We start from the raw sequence: 27,006 nt of genomic DNA, 5'->3' as shown, positions 1-27,006 counted from the left end.
CACTTGGTTCAAACTGCAGGATGGCCGAATGCAGCAGCACACCAGGTCTGGACAGGGTCAAGACCATTCGTTCCCTTTGTTTTCTAATGAAGAAAGCAAAAGTCACAGAGGGAGGTGCTGTGCCTAAATTCCTATGACAAATAAAGGGTGCATGAGGGCAGAAGCTTGATCTGCCCCAGTTCCATGTCCCCTGAAGGAGTCCCATCTTGGAGCTCACCCATCGCCCCACATTGATGTAGGTTGAACCCATTTCATAAAATTTATGCATGTAACAGCACAGCATTTACTATAAGCCTTATGGCTCCTGCTGCCCTACCACCCCTCCCACCACTCCCAGCACCCATGGTCAGCTCATAGGATTTCATCAGTGCCTAAAATTGTCCAGACCACGTTAGTACTGAAGGCTATTTGATGACATATGGCAGAGAGAGGAATGAGGGCCACTTCTTGTGGATGGGCAGCAGTAGCTACCTAGGGTCCTAACTGACAGGAAGGTGGCCGGAGACCTGGAGTTGTCACAAAGAGACGTGAGAAACTGCATTGCCCAGGAACCTGAGTTCTAATCCAGATGTACCACAGATCCATCCTCCTCTCTCAGTCTGACTGACCACTTGCAACCAGGTCTGCCCCAGCTCTATTAATGTGGGGGCAGGAGTGTGCAGGGGCTGGGGATGCGGCTGTTCATCCCTGGAGGAGCAGGGCAAGTGCCTGCTGGGACTCTGCAGGCCCTGAATCCATTTCACACGGACCACAGTGGCCATGGTCGATGTTTATGAAGTGTTAACCATTGCCAGGCAATTGGCCAAGAGCATCATTTCACTCCATCCTCTCAGCCACCCCGTGGGGTAAGCGCAATGAAGACCCCCACTTGGCAGGAGAAGTAACAGCAGCATAGAGAGGCTAGCTTGCCCAAGTTCCACAGATAAGGTGTAGAGCTGAGTTGTAGAGCTGTGTAGACACAGATGCGTCTAAATGCTACCTATGTGGCTTTGGGAAGTTAATTAAGCTCTCCAAACTGCAGTTTCCTCATCAGCAAAGTGGGATAGTAGTAGCTACATTATAGAGTGGTAGTGAGGATGAAATGAATGAGTCTATGTAAAGTGCTTAAAACAGCATTCTGTTGCATATTAATTCTTCTATCTGTGTATGCTACTGTTGTAGTTTGTATTCTCTTACACCTATAAAGCCAACCATAGATTTCATGGCCAGTTTTGTGTCAGAATATATCTTGTGCTTGGGTCTTTATTTTTACAATCTGACCCTTTTTCCCCTCCCCCCTTTCCTCCATCATCATAGCTCATTCAATCTGGGGTCAATCCCTGACCCAAAGGTGAACAACCAGGTTTCTCTTCTGGAAAGATGGAATTGGGAAATGAAAGACTGAGTCCATTGGTGGTGAACCTTAGACCTGTTATATTAGGCCTCGTGTGAACAGAAGATGATGCTCAAGAGAAAGGAGACAGAGGCAAGAGGAGAGATGAATGGCCACTGAGAGATAAGAGGATGAGAAGAGACCAGTCAGTTTTCTGAAATGGAGAGAGGAACTTCAGACTCAGGGAGCTTCCCACATCTAGTAACCACAAGACTGAGCTCTGCTTCAGTCTCTGTAGTCCGGATTTTATCTACTGTATCCTTATCACTAATGCTTCCCTCCCTTATTTCTTTGAAGTGCTTGAGAGGACTTCTGTGACCAGGAAAATCAGAATTCAGGACCTTAGGGTGGGAGTGATTTTACAGGTGGGCTCGAGGGCGCCTGTCCTCACTCTGTCTTTAAATCCAGTGGATTTTCCAAGCCACGCAGCCAGGAGCTGGTCTGTAGCAATTGTCTAGGATCCAGGTTTTTCTTTACTTTTTATTTTCTTGAATATTCTGATGCCTGTGATCTTGTCCCTCATTCTGCCCTGAAACTCATTCCTTGGGATTGACCATAGGTCTTCAATATTTCAGAATTCTATTTTAGGAGATTGGCTTGGGCTTTTTATCATGCTTGGGTTTTTCCTGTTCCTGGTTGCCTGGTCCAGCCCTCTGGGACCCACCCTCACCCTGATCTGCCTCAACAGTGCCCCTCCAGCTATGCCCCCATTTTACCCTTGACAAGGAATGGTTTGAGTTTCCTGGAGTTTACTGCAGTCTGTGAGCTGATAGCCATGGAGTGACCTCCCCATCCTTCAAGACCCATCACTTTTGTGCCAAAGGTGATGGGGTCTGACCAGCCTCACCTTACCTGCCAGGGGGTAGTCCACAGGGGGCTCCTTCCTCTATAGCCCTTTCGCCTGTTCCTTGTATTTAGCAGCTCCGCCCCTCACTCCCCCCATCCCTTCCCCCATTCCTCCAAGTGGAGTGCTATCTTTTGCCTCTCCTACTAGAGGGGATGCTCCCTCAGGGTAGGCTTTAGGTTTCTTTCATCTCTGTAACCCCAACAGTAGCTAACTCATTACTCAACACCAAATGGGTGCTTTATGGAGTGGAGGAACCCCATGCCACCACAAATGGTTGAGTCAGTTGTACGGGACCTGTTCTGCCCTACCCCCATTCTTCCACCACTCTGCAAACTGCCTTTATTAACCAGCTCACCCACCATCCCAAATAAGCTATGAAGCAAACTGCAACAATCAAAAAAAGGGCCTAGGGCTTGCACTAGGCCCAAATGAGGCTACTGTGTCTTAAAAGTCAGTTCAAGACAAATGTTAAAATAAATTTAGATTGAAATGCTAGTGATCAATGAAAGGGAGGAGTAAGGGATATGATACATATGAATTTTTTTCTGTTGTCTTTTTATTTCTTCTTCTGAGTTGATACAAATGTTCTAAGAAATGATCATGATGATGAATATGCAACTAAGTGACGATATTGTGAATTACTGATAATATATGCAGAACGGAATGATCAAAAGTTAAGAATGCTTGCTATTATATATATTTTTTTTAAATTTAAAATTAATTAAAAAAAAAAGTCAGTTCAAGGGCAGAGCTCCCTCTTTTACTCTTGCTTCCTGCATAGCCCGTGGCTGATTCACAGGTCCCCCTCTGTTTCCTGCAGACCCAGGTAAGCTAGACCCTTTGGGGCAGGTATGGCCTGGTCTCTTTCCCCTTTTCTGTCTTATCACATTGTCTTAGAGACAAAAGGGAGAGGCAGGAGACATCACTCAGGTGTCCAGAGTTGTGTTATTTTCGGTCTCATTAACCAAGAGCAATAGGACTACGATGCCAGATTAATAAAGCACATTACTTCCCACCTGGTTCCTGTTCTCTCCATGCAATTCCCTCAGGCCACTGTTGGCCCCGGCCTTCTGCACAGCCACTGGGAACTACTAGCAGCACTCAGTGATTCTGGAGTGAAAAGCCAGTGGTTTGTACCCAGATTCCACAGTGAGATTGAATATGTGGGACGCCCCTCTTTAACTAGTTCCCCTTCAAAAGCTGACATGACAAGGGAGCCCCTGAAGGCACCAAGCCCCCACGCTGGGCAGAAATGACCAGGAGACACTTTCCTCATAGAAACAGCTCTTTATTGCATCAGTAATACTAAGCTGTATGATATCTTATGTAGATAGGAGAATTACATGGCACTGGGGTATTGGGAAATGCAAACCTGTTGCACATCTATTACCACAAAGGAGGTGGAATAAGGGCATTTTGAATCGGAGAAAAGGGTTTTCTCCCAGAGTAGTCAGTATTTGGGAAGAGACAGCTCTATACCACCCCCCACCCCCTTAGTCTGAATTTGTCCAAACATACAGGCAGGGCAACTATACAGGAAGTTAGTCTACGGGTGCAAGGTTTCCCAGGCCTTCAGCCTGCCATGGGGAATGTCCCAGTGCTCCTTTCTGTCAGTGTGTGCAGGGAGTTTGAGGGGGGCAGGGGATGATGTCAAAGTGAGCTTCTTGGGGATGTGCAGGATGCTTGGGCCCTTGGACAGTGAGAGAGTCCCTCTCTATTCTGCCTCACTGCTCGGGCAGAGAGGGCTTGGGCCATTCTGGGTCTTGGTGGGGAGAGGTAAGCGGTGCAGCTGTGGGCAGGAGACCCGGGGGGTGGGTGGGAATAGTCCTGCTGTGATCAGGGGCCACCTTCCTTCAGTCTGGTCTTCCCCCAGAGAAGCTCCCCAGGGATCCGAGAGGGCTGGCCTCCTGTGGGGCAGGGGAGGTAGCAGGGGCCCCCCATGAGCACAGCGCCTTCACCCTCACTTCTGTCTCCCTCCTTCCAGCTTCTATGGGTGCTCCTGGATGCTCAGCACCTCTTTGGCAGAATGTTTCAGGGTCTGAATATTCTCCCTGTGCAGATGAATCTCATGCTTTCCATTTAGAGTCCTTTCAGGCTGCTCCTAAGAGGCTAAGGCAAGGAAGAAGTGAGGACTTTTCTGGAGAGGTGAAAAGTATTTGTATTTGTCTTGCACAGGAAGAGTCCCAGCATGCTATGGGAGCAGGAGGCAGGTCCCTGAGGACTCTGATCTCATGATTATGGGGAGCAGCTTATGGTTGCCAAATCCACCTTATCCCTAGAGGTTTTTTTTTTTTCCCTACATGGGCAGACACGGGGAATCGAACCCAAGTCCTCTGGCATGGCAGGCAAGCATTCTTGCCTGCTGAGCCACCGTGGCCCGCCCTATCCCTAGAGTTTTGATTATAAATCCCCAGCAAGGTTTTCCTAGGTCTTTTCAACCACTGTGAGCCCAGTGCTGGAAAGCCTGGTGTTGACACTGATTCAGAGTGAGACCTCCTTCCCGAGGTAGCCACCTCCCTGCCAGGCTCAGTCACAGGAGAGGGGGGCGTTCATCCAGTCTTTCCTCCTGCCCAGCCAAAGAGACCTGGTCAGCACCCCTGGCCAGCAGGGAAAAGTAGAGGTGTGCGTGGGTGGCTGGGAGCTTCTTTCCTATGGTACAGTCACTACCAGGGCGCCAGAAGCTGTCGGGTCAGCCCCAAGGGAACCCCTATCAGGATCAAAGAAAGTCCAACTGTCTCCAGGTGAGATTTTCTGGGGCCCTGCGCTGCTCCGCCTTCCTGGCATTCTTTGTGGCAGTCACCTGACCGGGGCTCTCCTCAGTAGGCGATATGGCTCCCTGGTGGGCCCGGGGGCCCAGGGAGGCCAGGAGGACCCTGGATCCCTGGTTCCCCCTTTGGGCCCATAGGCCCCAGCTGACCTGGTAAGCCTGTCTTTCCTGTGATGCCTGGTTTCCCCTGTGGCCCTGGGGGCCCTGCAGATCCTGGGGGCCCCTCTGCGCCTGGAGACCCCACATCCCCTTTGGGACCTGGCTGTCCTTTTGGCCCTCCTGTCCCCAAGCTGCCTTTGGAGCCTTTGAGGCCTGGAGAACCCCGCAGGCCAACTGGCCCCCTTTCCCCCGCAGGTCCGGTGTCCCCAGGCTGCCCCTGAGGGCCCTGGGGCCCTGGGGGACCCAAGCTGCCAGGGTCTCCTTTTGGTCCTCTGCTGCCACCTGGCCCTTTGATGCCCACATCTCCCCTGAGTCCTCTTGGTCCTGGAGGGCCGGGGGCACCTGGATTGGAAAGAAAAGGGGAAAGGTTACTCTAAGGTGGGCTGCTTTAGGAATGCTTTCACGAAGCTTTCCCATGAATAGAGAGGGATGCCATGCACAGGGCCCTGCAATGGCCCTAGGGTTAGTCAGAGACAAAGCCTGGGTGGGCCAGCTCTTGGCTTTGGGAGTTTAGGCTGACTAAGTGACAGCCGCATCATCTGTGAGGTAGGAAAAATCATCCTTCCCCATCAGTGCTTTGAAAGCATTCTTGGAAAGAACATACGCCAAGCATCCAACATAAGGCCTGGTGCATGGCAGGCACTCCACGTTCAGCAGCCCCTTAATCTGACTTCAAGGCTGGTCCATGACTTGCACTGGCGACTCTCAGAGCTAGGTCACTCTGGGGAAAGGCCGAGGTGGCCCAGGAGTGTCTTGCCCACTCTGCAGGCCAGCCTGGTCTTCTGCATCTCCTAGTGGTCTTTGATGGCTGCACTCTGCACCGTCCCCCTGCTCCCCAGCCTCACGCCCAGGCATTGCCCATGACATCTTAGGCCTCTGGGAGGATGGAGTCAGATGTTATGGAAGAGAGAGTCAAGGAAGCGAGGCATGAGAAACAGATGCAGACTGGTCTGAGGAAGTGGACACAGCAACAGCTCAGAAGTCAATTCCTCCAGGAAGACTGCCCTGACCACTCCAGCCTCTTCTCTGAAGGCTGTGCCTACTACCTTCTGAACCCCTTATCTGAGAAAGAGAAATGGAGGGAACAGTGTACCAAAAGCAAATCCTAGTTATGTGTCTGGTGGACCCCACTAGATGATAGAGCTCCAGGAGGAGAAAGAGAACCAGGTCTCACATGCCCAGCTCTGGGCACAACCTGGCACACAGGAGAGAAAACTCAGCATATGCTTGTAGACAGTGATTGGCCAACTAGTCAAGGACACCCACTACATCTCGGGCCCCAGACCAGGGCCTGCGGAAGATGCCAAGATGAAAGTAAGGCCCTGCCTGTGGGAACCAAGCCCAGTGCTCAAGCCAGGAGTTGGATGACCTTAACTTACTTCTGGCTTTAGAAGTCAGAGCCTCGCTACCTCTGAGAGGTACCAATCCTGAAAACACATAGCAGAATGTGGTCGTCACTCTGCCCAAAGCTCATTAGGATACCTTGGGAGCACAGAGGAAAGAGAACCATTGGCCTCAGAAGGTTGGTGGTTGCAGATAACAAGGTCTTTAGCCATCGCGGGGCTACGGCACAGCCTGGGCCTGGCTTTCTTCAGGGCTCAGAGGGTGCAGCTGGCTGGAGCCGCAAGCCACAGGGGCTGATCTGGGAGGTGGCGCCGAGCGTCCACACCCAGGCCTCAAGAGAACTGTGCTCTTATATCACCTCCTTTGCAACAGAACCGTGGAGGTTTTGAGCCATGTGGGCCCTAGTCCAATGGCTTCATTTTACAGAGGAGGTTATGAAGGTCCGGAGAGGTGAAGCACTATCCCCACAGCTTCCTGAGTGGAGAGAGGGCATCCAGTGCACCGCGTGAGGCGGGAGCCCTCTGAGTTGACATAACTCAGTCTTGGGCATTGGGGCCCCATCCCCACCTCCCCATCTGATCCACACACTGCTGCTAAAGACCCTGTCCCCATTCTGCTGGCTGCCTACCCTCTGCTCTGTCTTGGGCCTGCCATTCCCTCTCTCCATCTCCTTCCTGAAGTGCTCCTAAATGGAAAAAAGTATCTATGAACACTATTTTCTATTATGATCTAAACTGGAAACCAGAACCCAGACAGATTTGGCCCATCTGGAGCCAATAAAAACCCTCAGGCAGGTTCCCTCCCACCCCTTGCCCATCCCCACCTCCCGCCCTCGGGAATATGAGCAGGCTCTGGCCAGCATGGCGTGCCAGCAGCAGAGGCTGGAATCCTCTCTGTCATCGGGTTGGCTGGGGGCAGGGGTGGGGCTGGCCAGGGCCGGGAGCAGCTTAGCATCTGAGGAGCCAGGAGGCAGGCACTGCACTTTCTCCATGGCAAGCCACACAGCGGCGCACGGAAGTTAGAGTCACACGGGCACTTGCAGACACCCGTGCAGGGGCCAGCCACCTCCCCTGGCCTGGCAGGACTTGCCGGGAACTGGTAAAGCCATAGTGCCTGTCCTCACCTTAACTCTGGTGTTGGCTGAGATTTGGGAAAGCCGAGCATAGAAAAGTCCCAAGGGGCTGTGTGTGGGTGCTGTGAGGAGCATTGCCCTGGTTCCAGATGGCAGTGGAGCAATGCTGGGCAACTCCCTTCCCATTCCAGAACTCAGTGTTTCTCTATAAAACACAGGGGTAGGGAGTTACTAAGGGCCTCTGGCTTCTGGGCCACCCTTCCTTCGGATACTCTTTCCTCCTGGGCTTTGTGGGTACCTTGTCTTCTTCCTCATTGACTGATCCTTCTTAGTTCCCTTCTTGGGGCTCCTCCTCTACCTGCTCTAGGAATATCCTCCATTCCCTACCCAGGCCTTGCTCCAGCTCCCAGGTTTTTACTCTCTCCACTTACAGATGATCTCAACCACTCCTATGGCTTCAGCCACTTACCCCTGGATAGATGGCTCAACACTTTCCATCTCCAGCCTTGACTCAAGAAAGGCCCGAGATGTCAGAGGCCAGTGGATGGAGTCCACATTGTGTCACGGTGTTTACGAGGGCACTGCAGTGTTCAGCACCCGGCTCTCTACCTCCTGAATCTAGACCTGCTCCATTGTCCCCCTTTGTTCACCTCCCATGGGGTGGAGCAGGAAAAATTATGGACAAGCTAACATTTCTAAGTGTCTGCTAAGTCCCAGGCTCCTGTTGTCTCATTTGACACATGGGTGCTGACTAGCCCAAGTCAGTAAGTGGTAGAGCCAAGATTCAAACCCAGGCCTGAGAGACTGAAACCCATGCTCCTTCAGCTGCATCTGCTCCTCCTTATCTCTGACCCCAGGGGCTCCTGGAGCAGGGAGACAGCCTCAGAATCTTTTCCTGAGGGGTACTGAGGGTGCTCTAGAGAGCAGGGAAGAGATCATCTGAAGGATGTTTTTCTCAGGTGAGTGGAGCCTCCCCATCTCTGGTCAGCCATGAATCCTGTGGTGAGAGACTTGAGAGTCAGAAGGAATCTGGTTTGGCTGGGGAAGAAGTCAACATGGGTAGTTCATGGGTTACTGAAGAGGGAACAAGAGTGGATGGAGGCTGACTACAGCACTCTCCAGAACAGGGTGCCCCCGACCTGAGGTTGATGTTGGCATGAGTAAAGGGCAAAGGAGGGGAGGTCTAACTGCTGCTCTGAGCAGTGGGGAGACATTTAAGATTTAAGGCAAAGGAGGAAATGCCAGCAGCAATGGCTGAGTACAGAGTTGGGAGGGAGGAACAGAGCTTACTGGAGTTCAGGGGAGGCCCATAATTACTCAGGAAGCCATAGACCATAATTAGGCAGTATAGACCCATTAGGGTCCAGCCACAACTGACTGCAGCTCTGGGACAAGTAGGGTGTTCTGCTCGTGAGCTGTTGGGGCCTGGGGGAAGGAGGTGCTGGCAGAAGTACTGCATTTCTCAGAGCATCGACCTCTTCCCTGCCCATGGACAGGAAGGACATACAATGGATCACACAGTCAGAGGCAACTGGCCAACTGGCAAGGGTAGAAGAGAAAGCGAAACTGAAATGGTGCCTCTTGAGAGACTGGCCTGGAAATCAGGAGACCCATGTTTGAACCCCAACTCTGGTATTAACAAATTGGGTGGCTGAATAAGTCTTTGTCCCTTTTAGGACCTCAGGCTCCCTTCCGTTCAACAAGAATATCTGCCTGGATCCAGGACTCTCAATTCTGGTTGTTGTCACCCAAGGAGCAGTGGAAAAATGCCAATGGATTTCCACTTCCGCCTAACATGACTAGTTGCAGACTAAACCTCCCACTGAGAACAACTAGGATTGTTAGATAAAATATCAAAACATCATTTGGAAGGCACTGGAGAGATACCAAGGGCCAAGATCCCAGAGAGAAGGGAGACTATTTGAAGGAAGGTTGACATTTTGGTTACTTTTCCTCTCAAGGTATTTATCAGCTAGTTATTGGTTGAGAAGAGGAGTCTGGAAGCGTGTGGTGGCTTGAAGCCGTTATGTACCCCAGAAAAACTTGTTCTTAAACTTAATCCATTCCTGTGAGTGTGAACCCATTGTAAGTACGACCTTTGGATAAGGTTACTTCAGTTAAGGTGTGACCCACCTCAATCAGGATGGGTCGTAATCCTATTACTGGAGTCCTTTATAAGAGAATAAAATTCAGACAGAGAGAGAAAGCCACAGGAAGCAAGAAGCTACATCAACGGAACCCAGAAAAGAAAGGACAGACCAGGAGATGCTGCCATATGCCTTGCCATGAGACAAACTACTATCACTGGCAGCCAGCCCTAGAATGAAGTCTTCAGGGAGAAAGCATAGCCTTGATGACAGCTTGATTTGGACTTTCTTTTAGACTCAAAATAGTAAGCTAATAAATTCCCATTGTGTAAGTCAATTCATTTCACGGTATTACTTGAATAGCCCAGGGAATTAAAATAAAGCTAAACAAAAACAGTTTTTACACTGAGAAGCTAAGCAGAACTCCCAGCAGCTTCTCACGGCTGGGGAGACGAAACTGGAGTTCAGGGTTACCAAGGCATCTTGAGAATTTGAGATCCAGGAGAAAAGAGAATTGGGCATGCATTTGCCATAAGGAACACAGGGAAGAGAAACTGAGCAGAGCATCTGACAGTCTTGTGGTGCTGGGGAGACAATGACTGGAGTTCAAAGCTAGACAAAATAGTAGAGCCTGGTAAACACCCAAAGAGCCACACTGTAGAAATAAGGGTGTAACCTGAAGGTCCAAATAAGGGAGTGATGTAACATTTTCTGCTTTTTCCTATTTAATGTGTAAACTTCTGAACACTGTGGATATGGATGTAGGATGGAGGGTGGTGTGTATTGAACAAGTCTGCACATTTCATTCCTCAGCATCTCACCCTTCTTGCCCACCCTCAGCTTCTACACTTTGCTAATACTTTCATTCATTCATTCACCGAGCAAACATTTCTTGAGTACCTTCCAAAGACCAGGCACTTCGTTGGGTACTTGATGACAAAGATTACGATTCTTCTATCAAGCAATTTAGAGTCATAATCTTTATATGGGACACGCTTTTAGATTTTATGAAAGCTTGTCCAAATCCACTGTTACTGTTGTTTCTCACAACTGCCCTGTGGAATAGGCAAGATATTAGAGGAAATCAAGTTGAAAGTAGCCAAGAGCCTTAGCCAAGAGCCTTTCCCAAGGCCACTCAGCTAATAAAAGATGATAATTTTCTATTCCAATTCTCAAGCCATATTCCTAGCTTAGATACTGTTTAGTATAGATACAAACAACTATCCTACAGAGTAGAAAGAGACAAATGTTATATGAAGGCACAAACACTATGGAAGTGCCACCAGCTTTCTGTTAAGCAAATAGAGGTTCAGAATAAATCAATGAGCTGGAAGAGGCCTCAGAGATCAGCTGATGTCACCCCTTCATTTACAAATGAAAAACTGGAGAGATTACATGATTATATCTAAAGACCTACAGCAGGTTAGAAGTCAGGCCCCTTTCTTATGTAGATTAAAAGTCCCAGCCCTTCAGGCAGCATTGGCACTTTCCACATCAGAGTGGCCAGCCCTGTCTCTCTCCCTTAATTGTACGGAGGCAGCTCAAGTCTGGCCTAGCAGGAGACTTCATTTCTAGCAGGAGCATCAGAGCCAGTCAGCACCTGTCTGGGGATGGATGAATGAATGACCAGGCCCTGTACAATGACGGGACATGCCTTTTACTCCTGAAATTTTCTTTCAGATTTGAGAGGTTTTACACCTGGTGACTTTAAGGACCAGAAGGAAGGCAGGCTAATAGATAAATGTGCCAGAAATTGAGCCAAGTGTCAGATGTGGCTCAAACAGATGTCTCACCTGGACCCTCAAGCTAAGACGAGGCCCTTCAATGAGGATTCTGCCATTAGTAGGACAGAAGCAAATATAAATCCCCATGACTATTGTTGGTTTATACTTAGAATGAGGTTTTAAAATGGTTTCCCTGCCAACTTTCTTGGTATCAAGTCTCTTCCTCATTCTCCATTCCTCACCCCACGCCCATGGAGGACCCGGGTGAGATGTGTTTTTGGTACTCGCATGCTCATGCTTTCAGGGTTTCCTCCTCTGGCTGGGCCTTGGATGTGTGCATGTCAGATTATGGCAGAGGTTCAAGATTTTAAATAACTGCAACCCAGAGCTGATTATTCAATCTCTAGACTGCCTTGCCTATTGTACAAGAGTCACTGTGAGGCTGAAATGAAACAAAGTGTGTGAATGGTCTTTGTCACCAGGAAAGCTCTATATTTCATTTGTTCTTAGGTGGAGGCAAGAAAAACACAAAACTGCTAGAGGATGAACCATAAGAACTATCTTGTAATCCCTCCACGGGAACACGGTACACTAGACGTCATACAGATATATATTTCAGGTGAGATACTATGGGAAAAGTTTGTTACCGCAGAAATACTCAGTACCTGGTTTAATTGCAAAAATAAAAAACAAGCAAAGGGGACTGGATCCTCCCACTAAGTTTTTACATTAAAGAAAACATTAGCCCTAGTGGCAATAGGTATGCCCAAAGACAAAATAAAGCCATAAAAGGTTTGGGACTAATTGGATAAAGAGAATGAGAAAATCAGTGAGGCTGCTTCCGAGTCTGAGGCCTGTGGAGAGAGCAGAGCTGTCTGCAATCATGAGTGCCTCCCTCCTGCCAGGAAGTTGCTCCTCTGGAGTTCCCTGCATGACTGGACCCAGAATTTTGGCCCCCTGAATGTAAATTTCATGTCTGGCACTGCTAAATCTCTGCTGCTACTTATTCTATCTCCTAGTGCCAAGATCTGCTAAACTTTCAGGTTTAACATTCTTCCCATAATGACACACTCTTTCTGGGGAAGAGTCATGGAACCTGGGCGTAGCCATCAAAATTCCTAGTATAAAGGAATCCAGACTAAGAGTCTTTTGGACCATTATCCAAGAGGAAAATTGTTGGAAAAATTGAGAGAATATAGTGCTGAGCACTAGAATAAAAAGGTAACTAAGTTCATTTCAGAGCGAAATACTCATAAGCAGAAGCCATAGGGCATTTCAGGTTGCTAGACTAAAAGAGTGGGTCAGATAACTCACTTTAACACAGAATCTAAGGGTAAATTGGGGGTAGAGTTGTCCCAAGGAGAGGAAGATGTGAATCCCTTGTTGGGGAATTTGCTAGGGGAGTAGACAGAAGGAGATGCCATAACTACCCTTGAAAGCTATGCTGTCACCCAGGAGAATATTTCATTTGTTCAGGTGCTTTTAGAGGAGAACAGTGCATCAGAGTGATGGGCATCTGAGGGGCAGAAGGGTTGAGGGCATGGGAGAAAGCAAGAGGAGCCAGAGTCTCCAAATGACAAGGTCTACCTATTTTTCTATCTGAATCCAATTTAAAAATCAAATATATGAAAATCCATATTGGCAAACCAGGCAGTTTTGGGAGCCATAATATACTTTACGAAAGAGGTGTGCAACTCCTTTTCTGAAAGCTACAAGTTGCCCTAGGCATTTGCTACAGAATTTTATTAGCCCACTAGGATTTGTGTCTAAAACTGGGTACTCCTGTAGGTGCCCAAATCACCAAGGCCCTCTGGGACCCTTGAGGCAGCACTGCCTGGATCTGGCTCTCACCTCGGAGGATGGTGACGTTGCGAAGGATCTCCCCGTGCTGAGTGTCCACTGCCTTCATCTCCTCCACGATCATGGAGAGGTTGCGGACATTGAAGTCCAGCTGGGCACTCAGCAGGCTGAAGCGTTCCCTGAGCAGGTCCGTGGTACCCAGCATGAGGGAGACTGACTTGTTCAGGTAGTAGAGCTCCTCGGCATGCGTGTGGAAGCCAAGTGTGCAGGAGAGCCGCACGTCATCCAGGTACTTGAGCATGCTGTGCACGTGGTTGTCGGTGGCATTGATGTTGGTGAAGATGGTGCTGATCTCGATCTCATGAGAAGACATACGTCCTTCCAGTGTCTCAAACCTCTCCACTGTCCGGTTCTGGGCATAGTGGGTGTGGTACTGCAGGTCATGCATGTTCTCCTCGTGGTCGTCCAGGAAGGATGAGATGTTATCCAGCTGCAGCTGCAAGCCCATGACCTGCAGCACCAGGTCATGCATGCTTTCGGAATTCTGGCTGATGCGCTGCGAGGAGGCCCCCAGGGTGGTCTGGATGCTCTTGACCACTTCTCCCGTCTTGGCTGAGGTGGTGCGCAGGCTGCTGAAGAGCTGGGTATAGTTCTGCCAGTCAGTGACAATCTTCTGTAGGGTCAAGGTCTCCTCATCTGTTTTCCGCTGGATCCTGTGGATCCACTCTGAAGCCTGCCCCACAGTGAAGTTGATCTGCTGCACTGCAGCCTTGACGTCGTAGCACTCTTGGGTGAGATCCTTCAGAGAGAGGTCCAGGGTGGCTGTGTTGGCCTGCCAGCCTCTCACCTGGGCCAGGAAGAATCCTAGAGACTGGTTGACCCGGTGGATGGAGAAAAAACAATTACCCATCTCCTGGGTGATTTGACTGCTGGTGGTGGAGAGCAGTTCATGGGCCTGAGAAGTCTGGTCCAGCTGGATCTCCTGGGCCAGAAGCATCTTTTGAATTCCTTCCAGCTCTTCTTGCAGTTTTCTGATCTCTTGCCCTAGCTGTCCAGCCTCATGGCAGAAAGAGCAGTTGTTCAGGGCTTTTGGATCTTTGTAAGAAAAGGACAAAATTTTGAGTTGCCAGGACATCATGGGGCAAAGATTGCATCTTTAATTTAAACGTTTCAGAGCATCATGAATTGACAAGTGGCTTCCCAATCCCCTCCCCCATGGCCCCCTTCTTTTCCTAAGTCCTGCTATAAAATCCTTCTTGAGAAAGCCTCGCCATCTCTTCGAAATCTCATTTTTACCAAATGTCTTTACAATACTCTGAAATGTAGGATTTAGAACATTTCCCCCTATCATCACCAAATTCTCAAGTATATATCTTCATGACATTTTTGAGGGTGCTGAGAACCTGGATATTTTCCAAATATTTCTAAATTTTTTATCATATTTGATCCTATCATAATAAACTTGCAAAGAAAGAGGTATAGGATTATCTCCTGTCCAGTGAAGAAGAACAGAGGTTCAAGGAAATGGCTTGCCGAATGTTGCTCAGCAGAGCCAGGATATTCTTTCCCTGGAAGCAGACCACCTCTCCACCTTCTATGTGGCTCTTTTTGTCTCATTCTCTCTAAAAAGTTTCCTTGTTAAAGCAGGAGGCAGAGCATTATGAATTGAGGCACAGCTTAAGGCAGTGATCAGTAAAGGGTTGACTTGTCAGAAGACTTTGGAAGGCCTTCAAAATAATTTTAGATACACAAGGATATTTGGGGAATGTGACTATATTTGCTTCCTTCTGTACCTGTAGACTGACCAGATCTGTGGGAGGCTAGCTGTGCCTTGTATGGAACCCTCTGCCAAGGCCTGGGTGTATACCAGGGTGGCAAAACCCTTGTGCGACCCCGATTTATACTGGCCTCAACTTACCAGTATGCCTTTAGGACATCTGGACATGGAACACTTACCCAGTCCTTGGAGGTTTTCCTGCATAGACTCAAGCTTCTTGTCATAAATGGACTGGGCCAAGGAGATGTCCTCTGAGAGAGAGTCAACTTTCCTAAAAACTGTAGGAGAAACACAGATGAGATACTGGGGCGGATCTTAGCTCAGATAAACAATGGTCATTTGTTGAGAAGCCATTTTCATCGGCCCCTTAAACCCAAATCATTTGCTCTTCTCTCATAAAACTTCCCGAAAGTGATAAGGAAACACGATTCTTACAGACAGAGTTTGTCAAACATTCCTTTAAAAGTAAAAACAAAACAAATAAATAAAACTTTCCCCTCCATTGCAGATATTAGAAATAGGACCTGATCACACAATTTAACAGGGAAAATACAGAAAAATATCAAAAAGAAAACACATATAGAGGTAAACACATAACTTTTTAGAAAACAAAATCAGGATTCAGATGGGTTGTTCTGAATATCTCATCTATTTTTTTTTTAATTTTGCTTTATTTAGTACTGAATAATGGACATTTTCCTACTGAGAATTAAATAATTAAAAAAGAATTACTTTTAATACCTCTGCATCATAATCCATATAAATGATTTATCAATTATATTAAAAAATCCCCTCTTAATGGGGACACTTAAGGCACCTCCTTTTCTGAGCCTCTAAATAAAGCTCAATGTGTAATTATAAATAAGGCCTGATCCTAGCAAAAAACCTCACATACAATCTTATGTACATGATTATTTCCCTAGGGTAAATTGCTAAAAGTAGAATTATCAGGCCAAAGGGTATTAACATCTTTGAAGTCCTTGATACGAGAAGCCAAACTGCCCCACGGAAGATTACACTGGTTTACACTACCAGCTACAGCCTTTTAAAGGGTCAGTGTTGGCTAGAGGTTAGAGTCCTCCTTGGCAGCAAGGCTCCTGGCTTTCTCCAGCCAGTGTCTGGCTGGGTTGGTTAGAGGAGGGCATGGGTTGGACTGAAGATCAACGAAGTGTTCTCTATGATCCTCTGAAGATAAAGTACGCAGGGATGGAATTAGCACTGCCGAGAGAGGTAGCTAATGCAAATGCTAGGTCCAGATTTGCCTCAGATTTGTTGGGTGACTTTGGACAAGTTAATTAGCTATTCAGGAGTTCAATTTAATCATATGTAAAATGAAAGTGTGATGCCAAGATGCCAGATGACTTCTAAGACTCTGGTCAGCTCCAAAATTCTATAATTCTAAGTTATTTAGAATCTCTGAGCTTTAACACTGGTCATCTCAGAATTGTCAAGAGATGTATTTAATCAATAACAGCGACATGTTCTAGGAACCGCTACTATATTAGACTAGCACTTTATAGTTTATGAAATTTACTATTCCATTTGAGCCTGCCACTAATTTAAGATCCATGTATAGATAGAAAATCAGAGGTGGTTTGATTTCTATTTCGTTCTGTTTTGTAAAATTTAACTATAGACAACAGCCAAGCACTTACTTGTTCCACATAATTCACCTTATTCATTTCTTTATTGTGCATTCCATGGTTCATAATTAATAATTATATTTTAATTTATTTGATTTCTTACTTTTTAGACCTTATTTTTTCTCATTCTTTTAAGCTGTGCTTTATAATGTATACTATATAGCAAAGAGTGTACATAAGTAGGTATATTTTGGAGGTGAGTGTATCAATTTTTTTTTTCAACGTTTAATTATAAAAATGTTCAAATAGAAAAATGGAATGAATCATACAGTGAATACCCCTGTGCCCACCACCTAGATTCTACAATAAATATTTTGCCTCATGTTATCGAATTCCATCTGTTTTGTCCTTTTATTCATCTATCAATCCATCTAATTTTTTTACGCATTTTAAATAAATTTTTTATTGATGGGGTACACAATAAAAAATGTTCATAGATTACTCCTCTAGACCAAAGGATGGCAAATTATGTCCTGCAGGCAATTATCAGTCCAATGCCTGCTTTACTGGAACACAGCCACCCCACTCATTTGCATGTTGGCTTTGGCTGCTTTTGTGTTATAGTAGCAGACTTTGTTTGGTTGTTGACAAAGCCCATGTGGCCTGGGAAGCTTACAGTATTGCTCTCTAGCCCTTTAAGAAAAAGTTTGCTGACCTCTGCTCTAGATTATCTCCACGAAGGTCTTATATTCTTTAAAAGCTCATTGGGTGATTCCAGTGTGCAACCAGGTTTGAGGACCACTGACTCCAAGAACTTCCTTATGTCCCATTCAGTCCTAAATCTCTTCACAGGGCTTGGTCTTTCAGAAAGTGACCTTAAAGTCTTATTAAGCAGCATCTAACATAGCTCTTGGCCTACAGAATGCATGTAAAAAATATTGAATTGAATGAACACAGATCTATGTTCACAAAGAGGAAGACTGATTTTTGCCCAACCCTCTTGATTTTGCCTACAGTCCTGATCACAAAGCACTGACTAGTTCTATCCACTCATGTACATATTGACAGTGTCGTAAATCTATTGTCATTCATTCAGTGATATTACTGAGTACCTACCATCCAGGCCCGGGTGGTGCCAGTGCTGTTCCAGGTGCTTGGGATCTCCAGGCTGGCATTTGAAAACAACTAAGGCCACCCTAAATGTCTGCATGATTCCCCTAACACACTCTCTGCACTCCTGATTCTTACAGTCCTCTGCCTATTCACTCTGGGTCTTGGGGAAAATCATTTCACCTTCCCAGATCTGTCTCCTCACACGTGGGATGGGGATAGCTTCCTATTTCAGGTGTTTTTTTTTAGATGATTCAAGGATATTATGTACATGACACTGCCTGGGTACTCGACAAATGTCTGTCCCCTTTGAGGCACATTGGTGCCCAAGCCCTTCTCTGGGCTCAAGTCTGTGGCTTTTGCTTTATGAATGTGTCCAGGTCCCTTGAGCACTGGGGACCAAGGTCCTCATAGGGTTGACTTGGAACCTTTACAAATTCTCTACTAGCCAGTTTGCTGCCTCAGAGAGGCACCTCCTCTTCTCCTCTAATGTAGGATTTTGGTCACTTTCTGAAAGGCCAAGCCCTGTGAAGAGATTTAGGACTGAAAGGGACATAAGGAAGTTCTTGGAGTCAGTGGTCCTCAAACCTGGTTGCACACTGGAATCACCCGATGAGCTTTTAAAGAATATAAGGCCTGGGTCCTACCCTAAGAGATTATGATTTGATTTATGTGGAGTGGGGCTCGGGCACTGGTATCTTTAAGTGCTCATCAAGGGGTTTTAATGTGCAGACAAGGTTGAGAATCACTCCCTTTGTTGGTGAAATCTTTGAAGGAAGCAAATGTAACTGACTCAATCTCAGCGTTCTCACTTCCTGGCCCATAGTAGGTGTTGGGTTTGGTTTGGGTTAATTAATTAATGCTGTCGGGTTGCTGGAAGACTGGTTAGAGTGTCTATCCAAATTATTAATATGCTAGCTCATGCCTTCAAGCCAAAAAGGCTGGATACTGAATATCTCTAACCAGAGTGGGGATGAGACATCTCACTCTTAAGGAGGCACCTACTCTCAGCATCCTGCAAATGTAGTGTCAGCACCCGGGAGTGATACCCTCAGTGCCTTGCTTACCTTACCCTGGTCCCAGCTTTGTCCCTAATAGCTAGTGGAACAAACAAACCTACAGGCTTCCCTTAGTAAAGGAATCTGGATGTTCAAAGTTTGAAGCTGTGAGTGGAATGGACTGCAATGAGAAGCCACCAAATTAGTTGCAGTTTACCATAAGCTGTTAGTGTCCAGAGATAGAAATTTCATGAATCTGGTGGCATGCCATTGGGTAAACTACTACACTCATAAAAATTGTAGTATGTGTAAGAAGCACCAAACTTCAGATGCCAGGGTCTCACCTACAGGAATCTGATTCAATAGTCTGGGTGGGTGTGCTGGTTTGAAGCTGTTATGCACCTCCAAAATTTAATGTTTTTTTTCATTCATTCCTGCAGGTGCAGACCTAATTGTGGGTGGGACCTTTTGATTAGGTTGCTTCGATTGAGATGTGGCCCATCCAATTTAAGGTGGGTCTGAATCCTTTACAAGAGTCCTTTGTGAGAAGATAAAAGACAGAAAAAGCCCAGGGAGCTCAGAAGGAAATACCCAGAGAGAGCTGAGAGAGAAAAGTCCTGGAAATGCTAAGAGAGGGCCACAGACACTGAAAGAGCCACTGAAGCCAAAACCTGAAAGCAACAATACCCAAGAAAGAGGACCAGCAGATGCCAGCCATGTGCCTTGCTACCTGACAGAGGAACCCTGGATGCCAGTGGCCTTTCTTCTGAAAAGGTACTGTCCTACTAATTTGGATATTTTCATGGCCTTAAAACTAAATTTGTGAACCAGTAAATCCCTATTGAAAAGTCAACCCCTTTCTGATATATTGCATTCCAGCAGTTTTAGCAAATGGAAAGTGGAGAACAGGAATTTACATTTTAACACATTTGCAAATTTAACAAATTGGGGATATTTTAATACAAGTTGGTCTTGACTCACGCTTTGAAAAACACTCACACAGATCACTGGAGGGAAACAGAATGACCTGATCCTGATCCAGTGACTGTAACCCTTAGAATTACCCAGAGTACAAAAGAATTACCCAGAGTTTAACAATGGTGGTGCCCAGAGATTATAACCTCCCAGAGATTATAATTCCCTTAACCCAGGGTAGGGCCCAGGCAGCAATGTTTTTAAAAGATCCCAGGTCATTCTAACATGCAACTGAATTTGAGAACCCCTTACCTATTCCTAGCCTTTCATTTACCAACGGGGAAGCAGGGGTCCTGAGAGGGAAATGCCTTGTTCAAGGCCACACAGCTAATTATTGACCAGAAATGAGGAGCCAGTCTTTGCAGTTTGGAGCAGACATTAAGATTCCCTCATGAGAAAGTGCTGGTTGTGAGGCCCCAGGCTACAGAGGCCAGAGTCTGGCTTTGCAGTGGGATTGCAGCGCCTGATCTCTGCAGAGCTCCCTGCAGCCCCAGGTGAGCCTTGGGCAGGCCAGATGTCCGCACTCACCCAGAGAGGCCAGCACGGCCACAGCCACCAGGAGCAGGGCCAGGAAGAGGTAAAGAATCCGCACCGACGTGTGCAAGGACAGGTTCCTCTGGCAGCGGCTGCAGCGGGGCCCCGGCCCGCCTGTTGGGGGACAGAGGACGGCAGTGGCTTAGGCTGAGGCTGGAGCTGAAGGGTGCATTCCATGTCCCTGCTCTGAACTATTTCATCACATTTCAAACTGGGCAGAAGGGGACTTGCTCCTAACCTCCATTCTCTACCCATCTGGTTTCCTTCTATAGAGGCCCCAGAGCTTCAGCAGTAGAAGAGACAGAGACAGGTCCTCAAAGAACCTAACCCCTACCTTCCCCCACATATGGTGTCATCGTTCAGCCCATGGTGTGGGGGAAATACCTCTTCCTTCTAAACTGGCCTTACTGATAATCTACAAAACGGGTCACCGGACTGATTCCACCACTGGGTGGTCAACTCATCTGATTTGCCCGGGATATATTGGATTTTATGACTGAAAGTCTTGTGTCATGGAAATCTCTCAGTATCAAGCAAACCAAGATGGTTAGTCACCAGTACCCACACCCATCAGTTCTCCTGGAAACAAAATGAGTGGAAACAGTCCACCAGTTGGGCCCCTGGTATGGAAAAAGGAGGGACCCTTTACATGTGCATGTGTGTGTGTGTATATATATATATATATTTATATATATTTATATACATATAAAGTGTTCCTGGCTACTCTGGCAGGTGCCAATGCCCAGGGGTAAACCCCAAAAATGCAGTGAGCCCCTTACTGTGAAAGTCCTAGACCTACCTTAATTTTGGCTACATGGTACAAGCACTGGGGAGCATTTAAAAATCCTAGGGCCAAGTTCACACTCCAGACCAAATTAAATAAAAATTTCTGAAGGCCAAACCTGGGAATCAGTATTTTTTACAGCTCTGTAGGTGACTGCAATGTGCAGCCAAGGTTGAGGATTACTGCTGTGGTCTGTACTGAAACCCACTGACAGGCTCCTTGCCAAGTTACAGCTCAGGTGCATCTGTTTCTCAGATTAACTAAATGCCAAGCTGGGCTTCACGAGGGCCTGGGCAGAAGGATGGACTACATGGGTGCCATGGAATACAAGGAAGGGGAGAGTTCTGAGCCAGCTAGAAGACAGGTCCTGGGGACTGGGTGCCTGACTGGGCCAGAGCTCACTGACAGATGTCAGGAAGTGCCCTGGAGACAAGTGTCACTTGTGTCAACCTTTGACATCACCTGTACTGCACAACCCAGGGCCACACACCTCTGCCCCCTTTCCCTCCAGGAAGTAGTGGGGAAAGCACAGCTACATTTTTCAAGGTGTATATAGACACAAGTCTTTCCCCAGCCTGGCGACTCAGGCAGGGAGAGACTCTCCGTAGGAGAGAGAGGAGATCAGAAGGCAGTCCCCAGAGCCCTTACCCTCCTGTGTGCACGGGAAGGACGATGCATCCTCATCTTCACCAGCCATTTCCTCTTCTGTAACACACAACGCATCTCCGTCACCGCTGGCCGAACTCACTGCGATGGAGCCAATGCCATTAGGCCCCAGCAGTGGCCCTCAAGTCACACCAGCCCCTCTCCAATTGCCTGACTCATTTGCCGGTCTCCACAACCAATGCCCATCCCTGCCCTTGGATCCAAGTCAGCCTCCAGCCAACCTGACTGTAATCAGAGGAAAAGAAGATGGAGGTAAGGACCAGTGGCTGAGGACCTAGGATGTCCAAACACTTCTGGGTGAGGACATTTCACAATCTCCTATAAGCTGGCAAAGCCAAGCCACTGATTGTATCCTCTGGATGGAGTATATGGTGCAAGAATATATCCCAATAAAGCTGCTTTTAAAAAAGAAAGAATGAAACAGACCAGCTACTTATCTGTACCTTGCTCAAATTCCTTGGGGTGCAGTAAGAAGAAACGGGAGAGCTGAATTGCTCAATCTTTCTCAACTCCCTTTTTTCCTCCAACACAATGGTGGCCAAAGTAGAATTCCTCTCTAGGGAGAAGGATATTCTGGGCCCAGCAAAGACCCCACCAAGACTCTTGGTCCAGCTCAGCACTGGGGACTGCCCAGAGGGTAAAGCAGTGAGGTGAGAAGATACAGCACGGGCACAGAACTCTGCCTGCACAGCCACAGGCCAGCTGTGGCATCCGAAGGAACTGTGTGGCGAGCAGTTATCAAGTTTTGTGCCCGTTCTCTTGGATCATGTGGACCCTAAATAAGACCTATATTGTGTATTCCCTCCTTCAGAAGATGGTTCTAGCTCCCTATACACCTTACACCTGCCTCCTTGGGAGACCTGGCCTTTTATGAATGATGATGAGGAAGATGGCTAAAATATGGCAGAATAAATCAAATCCTCCAGGAAGTGTATGAGAAACAAGACATGGTCTGGACTGAGCTACCTGGGCTTTGGTTTAGAAAAGTGGGGGATGCAAGCTGATGATGAGAATAACATTGCCTGAGAGGTGTTTGTACAGGAGATTTTTAAACTGTGCCTCAAAATCATGAGACAGTAGAATGAAAGATTGATACATTTGACTATATAATGATAAAGTAAAAATAAAAACTTCTGCATGACAAAAACAAAATAAAATACCATACGCAAAGTCAAAAGAAAAATGACAAACTAGGAGAGAAAATATTCACAACATATATCACAAATCAAGAGCTAATATACCAAATATAGGAAAAGCTTTTAAAAAATGGAGGAAATAAAGATCAAACTCCATTGAAAAATGCACAAAAGACATGAACAATTTATAAAAAGAAATATAAAAATGGCCCTCAAAGAAGTGAAAAGTTGTTTAACTTCACTCATAAGATAAAAGGAGTTTAAAACTACACTGTGATACCATTTTCCCCCATCAGATTGGTAAAATACAGAAGGCTAACAACATTCTCTTGGTGAGTCTGGGGGAAATGCCAGTGGAAATACAAAATAGCCCCAATGCTATGGAGGAGAACTTGACATATGCATTTACCTTTGGAGTTAGCAATCACACTTCTGTGAATTTATTCTGAATATATGACCCCAACAATATGAAAATAGATATAACAAAGTTATTTGTTTGAGGATTATTTATAATTGTAAAAACTGTGAACTATGAAATGAACGTGCATAGGAGACTGATTCAATATACCTTCAATGGTATATAAACAGTGGAGTTCTATGCAGTTGTAAAAAACAGATAAGGAAGTCTCTCTTTACTGATATGGAGTAATTTCCAGAAGCTATGAGTAAGTGAAAAGGGAAAAGTGCAAAGAGAGCGTATACAGTATGCTACCCTTTTTTGCATACTAAAGGGAAAATAAGAAAACATACATATACTTGTTGACCATTACCAAAAGAAACACAGGACGGATAACTAGAACAAAATGAAGTTGTTTCCTATAAGGGATGAGGTGGAAGGAATGGGTGGAAAAGATACAGGGAGAAGTGACACTTCACTGAGTATCACTTTTTGTAGTTTTGACTTTTGAAAACTTGTAGATAGATTAAAAAAAAAAAAAACACCTCCCCCAAAAAAAGCAAAATCAGTAACTGAAAAGAAGAGAAACAAGTTGAATCTAATCGTGTTTGGAATGAATACAATAAGTACACTGAAGGGATAAAAAAAAAAAGAAGAAGAAAAGAACAAATCTAAGTAATTCATTGAGCAGTTTTGGCTATATAACCTCAGTCTGGGGTAGGGAATGAAAGGGGAAGAAGTGCAATCAAGTCCTGAGCTTTTTTAGCAGGTTTATTGTTCTGGCACGGATGAAGCAATTTTGAAATTATTTTAAATTAGCATGAATGAGCAAATGAGTAAATGAGTTGGTGTGGATGGGATCCAGAGTTCTCACTGCGGAAAAATGGACATACAAATATGGAATGGGAAGGCAAGAAAGAACCCCATGAAAATTGTTGGAATTAGAAGTATTGGAATGAACTCATAATTTCTAAAATATATAGGTATATATTCATGTGCATGTGTATAAACACATATGTACATGTGTATTATATCTGTAGGTGTGTGTATACATATGGCTTGTTTGCTAAAGGGTTCAGGAAGCAAAGACATCGCAGTAACAACAAGCATCCCTTTAGTAACAGAAATCTTGATCTTTAATACCTTTTGCTACTAAAAAGAACCAGGGCTCTTCACAAATGGCTGTTTCTAGGTTGGAGTAGGTTGGGTAGAAAATGAACATGGAATATCTTGTAATTTCATAAAGTAGGGAAAGGTTCAAGAAAATGTGATAGGGGCATGTCAAAGGATACAGTAAACATCTTGATGAGATTCTCAGTGGTGAAATCTGGGACAACTGGAGCAAAAATATTACATATATCAATGTACTTATAAGCCATTGAAAAATAGGAATTCATGAGTCAAGATCAATGATGGATAGATTAGATGGATAGATAGACAGATGGACAGATAAGTAGAAGGGAGAGCTCTTTCTCACAGGAGAATGCCAAGGGATGAATGTAAATGTGAAGAAATGCTGGAAATGGAAAATCACCATTTTGCAACTATAGCAACAAAGATTGGTTCAGGTAAGAATCATCAACTGATGTATCTTTCGGGGAAATTTTGATGAGGAGCAGGATATATGCATGGTCTTAAAGTGTCTCTTCACAGGTTACTTACTAGGTGGCAAAGGAAAAAAATCAATTAATAATGCAGTGGAGACATCAGACAACAGGTTGACCAGGTGATCAAAACTGCCATCACCTCTGAGAGATAAATGGACATTGGGTAACTTCAGATGTGATAATCCAAGAAGCACACAATATCATCTATGCAATATATCAACCAAGAATGTATAACCCCAATCTAATCATGAGGAAACATCAGAAAAACACAAAATGAAGATCCTGCTATTAAAAAAAGGAAAGATGTTATATTTAAAAAATTGGCAGTCATAAAAGATAAAGAAAGACAGTGGTAATGTTCCAGATTAAAGAAGGTAAAAGAGACATGACAATTAAATGCAATACCTAAACTGAGACTGGATTCTGTATTGGAGGAGGAAAAGAAATCTATAAAGGATTTAGTAGATCAACTGAAAAAATTGGAATAGGTTAGATAAATTGGTGGATTAGATAAAATGTTGTATTAATATAAATCCATTAAGTTCATAACTGCCCAATGACTATATATCTCTTTTTTTAAGAAATAAACATCAAAGTGTTTAGAAGCAAAGGACCCTCGGATGGCTACTATTAAAAAAAAAAACAAACAGAAAATTACAAGTATTGGAGAGGATATGGAGAGGAACACTCATTCATTGTTGGTGGGGATGTAAAATGGTGCAGTCACCGTGGAAGACAGTTTGACAGTTCCCCAGAAAGTTAAACATAGAATTACCGTATGACCTGGAAATGTCACTTCTAGGAATATACACAAAGGAATTGCAAGCAGGGATTTGAACAGATATTTTCACACTGATGTTCATAGCGGCATATTATTCACAGTTGTAAAAGATGGAAGAAACCCAAGTGTCCATCAACTGATGAACTGATAAACAAAATCAATGGACTATTATTCAGCCATAAAAAGGAAGTTCTGATACAAGTAATGACATGGATGAAACTTGAAGACATGTTGAGAGAAGCCAGACACAAAAGGACAGATATTGTGTGATCTCACTGAAATGAAGTAATTAGAATAAATAAGCTCATTGAGTCATAATTTAGGATGTAGGTTACCAGGGGACAGGGTGATGAATTAATGCTTAAGTTGTAGATTTTCTATTTGGGGTGATGGAAAGGTTTTGGCAATGGATGGTCACTAAAATGAATGAGCACAACATGGTGGACATAATTAATTATATATTTGAATACAATAACAGGGAAAATTTTAGATTGTATAGATGCTACTAGGATAAAAATTTTAAAAGACTCCATGGGAGTGCATAACACAAACAATGAATCCTAAGGTAAACCATGGTCTATAGTTAATAGTGCAATTATAAAAATGTTCTTTCATCAAGTGTAATAAATGTACCACACTAATGCAAGGTATGAATAATAAGATGGTGTCTGGGAACTCTGAATTTTTTGCATGATTTTTCTGTAAACCCTCAATTTCTCTAATAAAAAAAGGAGTTTACTGGCCATTCCTTTCCATGAATTGTCTATATGTAGCTATTACTCATTTTTCTGTTAAGCTGTTAATTTGAATTTTCTTTTTAAGCGAGGTTTTCTACAAGAACATAACCTTTCATCATATGTCTTGCTGATGTTTCTGTAGACTTATTTCTAAAAATGATTAAAACGTGTGTGTATACTGCCCCAAAGCTACCATAGTATACAACTACTGGGGTTGAGAGTGGAGGATGGACACGTCTACATTGTATCACCTGAGAGGTCTGTGTTCAAGGTTTTCCCAGAAGGGATTTCTTGGACTTTTGTCTAGTGAAGGGGAACTACCAAATTGGTAGCCTCTGATTTCTGCTTTCTTAGATTGGATCACCCAAGTTGCACACAGTATATCAGTTGGAACCACAGGTAGATGTGAGGGCAGGCTCATGTTTACCCAAGACAACTTTCCCCCTTCACCTAGAGTTTCCGCGAATTTTGATTTCCTGGTCAGTTCTTTTTGGCAGATGGAATTTTTCCCCCTTAGCCTCCCTGCCCCAATCTATTTCCATAGGGAGTCCAGCCAAGGGTGACAGTCAAAATATTCAAAAGATATGACATGGGCACTGACGATCAGAAGGAGGGTTGGGACAAATCAGAAAGGGCTGGTGCCATAATGACCAGACCGGTTGTCCCAGCATGACCTGGTGGAAGCAGCCTGGGAGAAGCACCTTTTTGGGTCTGGGCTTTATGCTGGAGATCTCTGGTCCAGCTGCCCA

At 45.4% G+C, this 27,006-nt stretch overlaps 1 protein-coding gene and 1 long non-coding RNA gene across 4 annotated transcripts in view; one reads left to right on the top strand and one right to left on the bottom strand.

Moving 5' to 3' along the window:
- The window catches only part of LOC143677183 (uncharacterized), a 38,077-nt gene extending 17,277 nt beyond the window's left edge, over nucleotides 1–20,800 (top strand). The window contains exons 2-4 of the long non-coding RNA XR_013172426.1: nucleotides 11,883–11,991; nucleotides 19,081–19,414; nucleotides 20,422–20,800. This is a non-coding gene — a long non-coding RNA (uncharacterized LOC143677183). The remainder of the gene's footprint in view (nucleotides 1–11,882; nucleotides 11,992–19,080; nucleotides 19,415–20,421) is intronic.
- Nucleotides 3,304–27,006, bottom strand: part of SCARA3 (scavenger receptor class A member 3) — a 39,666-nt gene continuing 15,963 nt past the window's right edge. The window contains exons 2-6 of one of the 3 annotated variants that reach the window (XM_077152865.1): nucleotides 21,582–21,680; nucleotides 20,144–20,263; nucleotides 15,129–15,227; nucleotides 13,224–14,267; nucleotides 3,304–5,487 (exon numbers count right to left, since the gene is read on the bottom strand). In XM_077152865.1, the coding sequence (XP_077008980.1) occupies nucleotides 5,036–5,487; nucleotides 13,224–14,267; nucleotides 15,129–15,227; nucleotides 20,144–20,263; nucleotides 21,582–21,680 (1,814 nt within the window). In that variant the 3' untranslated portion in view covers nucleotides 3,304–5,035. The remainder of the gene's footprint in view (nucleotides 5,488–13,223; nucleotides 14,268–15,128; nucleotides 15,228–20,143; nucleotides 20,264–21,581; nucleotides 21,681–27,006) is intronic. The other 2 variants (XM_077152863.1, XM_077152864.1) reach the window with 2 other exon arrangements.

Source organism: Tamandua tetradactyla, chromosome 3 (assembly GCF_023851605.1).
Source record: "Tamandua tetradactyla isolate mTamTet1 chromosome 3, mTamTet1.pri, whole genome shotgun sequence".
NCBI classification, from domain to species: Eukaryota; Metazoa; Chordata; class Mammalia; order Pilosa; family Myrmecophagidae; genus Tamandua; species Tamandua tetradactyla.
This window is presented reverse-complemented; position numbering and strand designations above follow the sequence as displayed.